Below are 8,362 nucleotides of genomic sequence, written 5' to 3'. Positions count from 1 at the left end.
TTGCTGGCAGCTGATGGGAAGCGGCTGTAAAAGGACAGCGCCGCTGGGGGGGGGAAAGAGTTCCTTTCACAGCGAGTGGGGAGTCTGGCCCGAGTCAGCACAGGCAGGATCATTGAGGAGGAGGGGGTCGGGGATCATGCCAGCAACTCACTCACTCACCATTGCCGCGGCGCTCCGGGCGCGGAGCCACCGCATTGTGGCCGGGGAGGGAAGTAGATGGGGTGGCTGTGAGCGGCCGTCGGGACCAGACAGCGGAACCGGCCGCCACCTCAGCCCCTTCTGCTGGCCCGCTCTCCTCTGGCAGTGCTCTCCGTCTGAACACCTCTCTCCTGCCGCTCGCCGGCCTCGCTCATGTCAGCCGCTTCCCACAAATCCTTAAATTCCGACTGCCGCCGGGAGCAGGACATGGCCTCACTTGCTGTGCTGGGTGACACTGCATGGTATTCACTGCCCAGTCCGTGTCTTTCAATGTAAATTTGCATGGGGACATGCTTTGGAGGTGTGTGACGATTGTAGATCAAGTGAGAATAACAGAGAGAATAAGAATGCTGCTGCCTTGTCAACAGACGCGCACAAATGCAGTTGGTATTAGTTTTGAAATTCACGCTATCCCTATTTTTGGCATGGCTCGGAGACTGGACAGTGAGGGGACCAGCTCAAGAGCAAATATCATAGAGCGGAGCGGGTCAGCGGGTGATGGATAACAAGACAGTGGGCGGTGGAGCTTACTCCTGTGTCAGCACGAGTAACCTCAATTGGTCCCTCAAACTAGTATTGTCATTCAATAAGATCAACTGATTCAACTTGTCCCGGTGTGCTTCTGTTTTTCTCACCATCTCTCCACCTGCCATCACCCTCCGTCCCTCACCCATTCAGTCATTCAGAACGGAGGAGATCTGATGCCTTGGGGAAATTGAATTGTTACTTTCTTTATTTTTATTTTTTAATTTCTTTGAGCGTGAGAAATTCTATGTACCGCCAGCCTTTTTTCAAAATTTAGCAACTCAAAATGGGGGTGCATCTTTAACGCAGGTGCGTCTTCATTGCCGGGTAATACGGTAATTATTTTTGGTTGTCTTACGTCTCAGTATCTATCTCATTCACTCACTAAACACCGGAAGATAATGAGTCATTTAAATAAATGGTGCATGCATGTATGTGAGTGAGAACAGGAGACTGTGTTCTCTACAGTCTGCTTATTATATAAAAGGCACGGTGTTACCCTAAAATAATGAAGTAAAAAGATGTGCACACTTATATTAAATAAATCACATATGTTACACTCTATATTAAGAATGAGAGCAGAATATTTACCTTTTCGCCTTGCAGTCCAACCCCAGTTAGACCAATAGGGCCAGGTAATCCTGGAAAATTTATTTCACCCTGATGTAATATATTAAAATAGACAACAGCTACATTAACAAAACTATTATAGCAAAAATATATACTTTTTGGCATACAAAACAAAATTTCAAATGTTGGTTTGGTTTACCATTACTTTTAATCAAAAATAAATATTTGGTTCTGCAAAGAAAATTCGAACTAACTTTTCAGTATTACTAGACTAGATAGCGCCAGAGAATTGCGCCATTTTATGTGAAGCTCTACATAAAACAGTTAAAACAGCTTTTATTGAACAATTCTCCTTATCTATCTGCTGCACCGCGGAACGTCAATAGTTCCAAAGTTTCCTACCAATCTTTGCTATACCAAAGGACCTCTCAGAACTACCAATCTTTATTAGACCCAATGCTAACAGCACCACTGTGAGTACGAATAAAATAAGGAGGCGTGGCAGTGAGGGAGAGTGGGGAAGAGAGGCTCCAGGTGCAGCTGAAATGATGGAGATTCCGCCACCTCCCTCTCCCGTATACTCCCAGCTAATGTTCAATCACTCGAGAGCAAGTCTTCTGTTTCAAAGGGACATCAGCTGACCCTGCTGTACAACCGAGAGTTTTTCCATTTATTTTATGGACCGTATGGCATCTTCATGAAATGGGAAAGGTGACATTATCTGCTTTTCAGTCAACGCTTCTTGGTGCGCTGATGTGATGGGCTTAACTCAAATCAGCTTCCCTGACCAGGAATACCAGATTTAAAATGCCATTTATGGAGCGAAGGAAATAGGCGACATTTCGGGTCGAGACCCTTCTTCAGAAGCGACCCGAAACGTCGCCTATTTCCTTCGCTCCATAGATGCTGCCTCCAGCATTTTTGTCTACCTTCGATTTTCCAGCATCTGCAGTTCCTTCTTAAAATGCCATTTTATCTATCGAGGGAATATAACCTTACCATCTTGTCGGTGATCTATGTACCATCCAAAACCAACACCAAGGTGGCAATAAACAGATTATATTCAGTCATTCATTCTCTTGGGACAGAAACCCTGATGCCCTGTTCATCATCACCCGTGAGTTCAATCAAGCTAGGTTCAGGAACGTACTCCCTAAATACATCTGCATTTCTCCTGCCCCACACGTTCTGGCAACACTTGACCACTGTTACAATGCCATCACGTATGCGTATCCTTTACCCTCATACTGGCTGGTCTGATCATATGTTGGTGCTGCTCCTGCTGGCTTGGAGACAAAGAATGAAGCCTGACCGAAATGACTAAAGTAATATAGCAGTGGTCTGAGGAGGTCAAATGTCTACTTCAGGACTGCCTTGTGTTGGTGAACTGGATCATGTTCATGACCACTTAATCCTGCCTGAATGAGTGTATCTCAGTCATGACCAATTTCATCAAGAAATGCCTTGTTCCGACTGTGTTCTGACAGTCAATTAGGATCTATTTTAACCTTGGATGAACAGGGCGATTTATTCTCTGGTACAGTCCAGATCCGAAGCTTTCAAGAAAGATGTTCCCACACTGTATAAGAAGGCGCAGCATAATCTCCAGAAGCTATCAGGGATGTCAAGAGAGATTTCCAAAACAAGCTGAAGGTTCAATTCAATCAAGCAGATGCCAGTGCCTGTGCAAGGCCTGAATCCCAACTAGGGCTAGAAGCCGAAATCAGGATCGATCTCGGACAATGATGCATCTCTAGTGGACGAGCTTAATGCCTTCTATACCCCTGTTGTGAACAGGCAAACAAAGTTCCAACTAGGTGGATCCCTCATCCCCCACTTGCTCTGTTCCATACAATTCAGAAGTCAGATATGCTTTCACAAGGGTAAACTCTTAGAAAGCAGTCAGCCCGTATTGAGTCTCTAGACAGCTGCTTGAAGTAGTGAGAAACAAGCTTTTCTTAAATCTGAACGTCCAGGCTTTAAAACTCCAGAAGCTAGAAGAGAAATTGTGGCTTCAGTATCCTTTATGTTTTATTTATATTCTTTAATGTTCCCCTGGTCCTGTGCCCAGTATGAAGGTTACTTTGTCCTTCAGAATTTCTGGCTGCCACTTAATGATTGTGGATTCTCACCAGAACCAAGAGAATCCACTGCTCCCTTCAAATGCACATTTGTGTGTATTCCCATATTGTGCACGTCAATTCTCAATGTAGGATATTAAAGCTTTAATTTGTAAAACAATTACAAAAGGAAATTGTTTCAGCTTCCACTATATATATATATCACTGTTGCTATTGCACACTTAAAACAAACTTTAGGGTTATTTGTTCTTAAATGTTAGCATTAAATCACATAATCTGTTGCTGCTATTACAATTAGCATTGTATTATAAATTTAACGTAATCATGCCTCACCTTTGCGCCCTTTGCACCAACGCCTGGAGCTCCACGAGGCCCCTTTGGTCCTTCATAACCACGATCACCCTGCCACACAAAGGTTAGAGCAATCACACTGCATTCCATTACTGCTCCTAATCTTTAAGCAAAAAGAAAATAGTCGAAGAAATACGTGATCACCAATTGTGCAGTAAATTATAAGAAAGTCAGATCGCAACAGTATGTTGAACTCAAAAGAAATTGGATCTGGTGGAATTATGTCTTGAGGTCACTTTAGAAACTCACAAGCTGTGCAGCTGTGCAGTGCCTGGGGCTTGCAAGCTTTCGCAAGTGAAAACTGTACACTGTCTCAGTTCTGTTCTAAACTGAAGACAGAAGGCTGACATGTTGTCATAAATTCTTTCAAAGGAAATCTGCTGCAGCTCCTCTATAGACAATAGACAATAGGTGCAGGAGCAGGCCATTTGGCCCTTCGAACCAGCACCACCATCCAATGTGATCATGGCTGATCATCCACAATCAGTACCCCGTTCCTGCCTTCTCCCCACATCCCCCTGACTCCGCTATCTTTAAGAGCCCTATCAAGCTCTTTCTTAAAAGTATCCAAAGAACTGGCCTCCACCGCCCTCTAGGGCAGAGAATTCCAGACTCACAATTCTCTGGGTGAAAAAGTGTTTCCTCATCTCCGTTCTAAATGCCTTACCCCTTATTCTTAAATTGTGGCCCCTGGTTCTGGACACCCCCAACATCAGGAACATGTTTCCTGCCTCTAGCATGTCTAAACCCTTAATAATCTTATATGTTTCAATAAGATCCCCTCTCATCCTTCTAAATTCCAGAGTATACAAGCCAATCGCTCCATTATCTCAGTATATGACAGTCCCGCCATCCTGGGAATTAACCTTGTGAACCTACGCTACACTCCCTCAATAACAAGAATGTCCTTCCTCAAATTAGGGGACCAAAACTGCATACAATACTCCAGGTGTGGTCTCACTAGGGCCCTATACAACTGTAGAAGGACCTCTTTGCTCCTATACTCAACTCTTGTTATAAAGGCCAACATGCCATTCGCTTTCTTCACCGCAACCACAAGTACATAATATTTTTAGCAATACTCGGTTTAACAACATGTAAAGAAACATTGGCATGACAAAAATGTAACATATTTGATATACCCTGCTGGTGGGGAATTCCTTTCGTACATGTTCTAACGTTACCTTTGGGTGATTTTAGGTGAATCTTTTGCAGGAAAGAGAGATAATGTATATATTTAGAGCAACGGATTACATATACCTTTAATCCTGGCCAACCTTCTCCAGGTAAACCACGATCTCCCTGAAGACCTTGAGGTCCTGGAGGACCCTGTATAAAGTGAATAAAACGTGAAATAATTAACAATGTTGAGAGCAGAAGAGCAGGGAATAGATAGGATACATGATTCATAATCCTGTAAACTATGGGAACAGGGAAGCCGCTGTTAATTCTCAGTCTTAACCCTCCTGAACTATTCCATAGATGCCTGATGTAAAAGCTTAAGGAACAACAATACATCTTCTGCATGAGTATGTTTGTAGCTCTCCAGGCTTAATACTGAATTCAAGCTTTATCCCCCTCTGTGGATGTTGCTCAATATTTCAGTTTCTTCTTTTGTTCCTTTTCTCACCTCTCTCTAATGGCCAGAATTTTAAATAATGGTTACCTTGATAACATGAGCCTCGTCCTTGTAACAAAATGTCTCCCTCTTCTTTCCAGCCCTCCCTTTCTGCAACTTGTCACACTTCTTTTTCCTCACTTTAAGTCCTAATGAATTGTCTTTGATCTGAAATGTTGGCCCTGTTTCTTTCTCCATGGCCACTGCTTGATCTGCTGAGTATTTCCAGCATATTCTGTATTTGTTTAGGATTTCAGGTATCTGCAATTTTTTTTGCTCCAATTAAGTTTGGCTGTGATAGATTTGGAAAGCTTAAAAAATCATTTTTATAGTTAACAAAAATCAAGTCAAGAGTGTTTTATTGTCATACATCCCAAAACAGATATGAAAATCTTACTTGCAGCATCATGACAGATATGTAAACATAGTCCTCAATAGATACCATAACAAACAACAAAAAGTTCAATAAATTAAAATATATATAGTACAAAAAAATAAAGCTCAAAGTCCCTAGCGCAATCAAGGCAGTTCATATTTTTAGTAAGAGTTTGTTATTAACATATAATATAATATTCATTGAGTTCAAAGGATACTCAATGGGGAAAGATTTGAAAGATTTCATTCCAAATGTTTAATCTTAGTCATTGGGAGAACATGACCCAAAAAGATTAGTGGGTCTCATTACACAAATACCAAACTGCAAATTTAGTCCAATGAAAATTACATTGAAATTGATGCCTCATAATTTCCACCCCCCCTCCTCCCCCCCTGGAGAAAACCCACATGGTCACTGGGGAACATGTAAACTCCATACAGACAGCACCCAACATCAGGATCGAACCCTGGGTTTATGGAGCTGTGAAGCAGCAGCTCCACCACTGCGCCCAGGGCAACTAGTATTCCAAAAAGGAGCAGATGTCTCATTCAGTAGAAATTGGTGGCTGCTATAACTCTTGTTGGACACAGTCAATACATCAGAACATCTTGTGTTCTGCTATAGTGAGATGGTCAGCTGCATAACAACATACATTGGAATGCACTAGGTAGATTGGGACCATTGTGTGATCCCTTCAGAGACTTGGTTCAAACAATGTGACATCAACAAATTGCAGGCTCTGCACAGCCCACAGGGTCTAGGTTAACATGTTAAGTAATGGTCCTGAGAACCAGCTTGCTGAAACAAGGGGAGGATGAGATGAAGGGGATTGGGATATTCTGCACAGCAGATTGTGATAATTCTACACATATAATTTGAATTTTTTCTTCTTTGTGTTTCACTGAAAACATATCCATAGCGCATACATCATGTTGTAAATAATTAAATAGTATCACGTTCTTTTTTTGTTTTACATAAAAGTACCTCAATGATATTGTTCAAACATCAATTGAATAGAAACTAACGTTGAACCTGCAGCATAATTATTTGATCACCTATTCAAGCCACTACTTTTCTTTTGAGCAGAGATTAACACAAAGTAAGTCGCTCTATAAATTCACTTCTAACATCAGGAATTCTAAGGGATAAACAAGTCACAGCAGTTCCTTGCTTGTTTAGGATTAATACAATCAAGGTAATCCACAAATGGTCTTTACATTTCTCAGCTATCAAATCGTTCCAGAAGGATTACTTAACACAGAAGTCAATTTTAAAACTAGGCTGCATATCATTAAACTAAATGCTTGTATTGCATAGACAAGGTAGAAGCTGGGAACGGAGCAAGATTGAAATGTAAATGGTAAGGATGGCAGTTTTAATTCACATTCAATTCACTGAATGGTAGAACAATAATTGGGCTATATAGAATATTAGGGTACACTAGACTAAGTGGGACCCGTTGGGTCCCTGTCACACAGGAGGTTTGGTCCCCCAATGCAATATTCCACCACTCACCCATAGCCCCCAACTGCACAGACGCAACTTATTTCCCCTCATTCCTAGCACTCTTTCCCTCCTCTTCACCCACCTCTTCTTTCCCGTCACCTCCTCCCCTCCACCAATCCCTCCCTCACCTCTCCCTCTCCTTTCCCCTACCCTCAGTCACTCCCTCCATCCCTCCCTCGACAATTCCTCTCCCCTCCCTAACCCCTCCGTCTCCCACCTTCCCCACTCCTCACCTCCCTCTATCCCCCCAACTATCTCTCCTCACCTCCTCCACTGCCCTCTCCCTCAATTCCCCACTCTCTACCTCCCCCACCTCTCCCTCTATTCCCCCCCCCCTCCCCCACTCTCCCTCCTCTCTTCCCTCTCCTCCTACCCTCCCCAATCCCTCCCTCACCTCTCCTTTTCCTTTCCCCTACCCTCAGTCACTCCCTCCCTCCCCCCATAACTCCTCTCCATTCCCTCAATGCCCTCCCCAGGATCACGAGGTTGCCGCTCCTCTCCCTTCTTGCGTGCCCCGGTGGAGCATCAGCCGTCGGCGCAGATCCTCGGCTCGGCCCGGAAGCACCAGCAGCTATGGCTGCACCGGCGTGTGGGCGGGGGGGGGGGGGGGGGGGGTGTAGAGCTCGGAGAAAAGATGGGGAAGAGCCATGGGGGGAGAGAGGGGTATCACGGGGGAGGGGGCAGGAGCCAACGAGAGGGACCAGAGGGGAAGGGGCCGGAGCTGCGGGGCGTTGTGCTGGTGGTGCGTTTGGGACTCACAGCGGGCACTGAACGCTCTCCTCTGCGTTCTCTGCTTTCCGTTTGGCGACATCTCTGATTCTGCGCCGGGCTGAGCCACTTCCGGTCCCTCCGAAAATTGTGTCCGGTTGGAGACCTCCACCGGCCATCCTCAGCTTCAGTAAAGACACGATGGCGCAGGAACGGGCGGATCGTCCCGGGGAGTGACAGGAGAAGAGACCAATCCGCACGGCGCTGATTGGCAAGAGAGGAGATCGATCTGCGCACGCGCGGTTTTTAAAGATTTTTAAACCTCCCTAACTTTTACAATACACTACCAATCGGAACGAAACTTGTTGCACTCGCAGCACAGGAGAACGGCGAGTTGGCTGGCGTAAAATCGTAGTGCTATCGCGTACC

General features: G+C 44.5%; 1 protein-coding gene across 5 annotated transcripts in view; it reads right to left on the bottom strand.

Moving 5' to 3' along the window:
* LOC116975191 (collagen alpha-1(XXVIII) chain-like) overlaps positions 1–8,362 on the bottom strand; it is a 74,950-nt gene that overhangs the window by 39,883 nt on the left and 26,705 nt on the right. For 4 of the 5 annotated variants that reach the window (XM_033023968.1, XM_033023963.1, XM_033023966.1 and 1 more), the window contains exons 14-16: positions 4,986–5,054; positions 3,708–3,776; positions 1,315–1,383 (exon numbers count right to left, since the gene is read on the bottom strand). In XM_033023968.1, coding sequence (XP_032879859.1) covers positions 1,315–1,383; positions 3,708–3,776; positions 4,986–5,054 — 207 coding nt within the window. The remainder of the gene's footprint in view (positions 1–1,314; positions 1,384–3,707; positions 3,777–4,985; positions 5,055–8,362) is intronic. The other variant, XM_033023967.1, reaches the window with a different exon arrangement.

This window comes from Amblyraja radiata, chromosome 7 (genome assembly GCF_010909765.2).
Source record: "Amblyraja radiata isolate CabotCenter1 chromosome 7, sAmbRad1.1.pri, whole genome shotgun sequence".
Classification (NCBI taxonomy): Eukaryota; Metazoa; Chordata; class Chondrichthyes; order Rajiformes; family Rajidae; genus Amblyraja; species Amblyraja radiata.
This window is presented reverse-complemented; position numbering and strand designations above follow the sequence as displayed.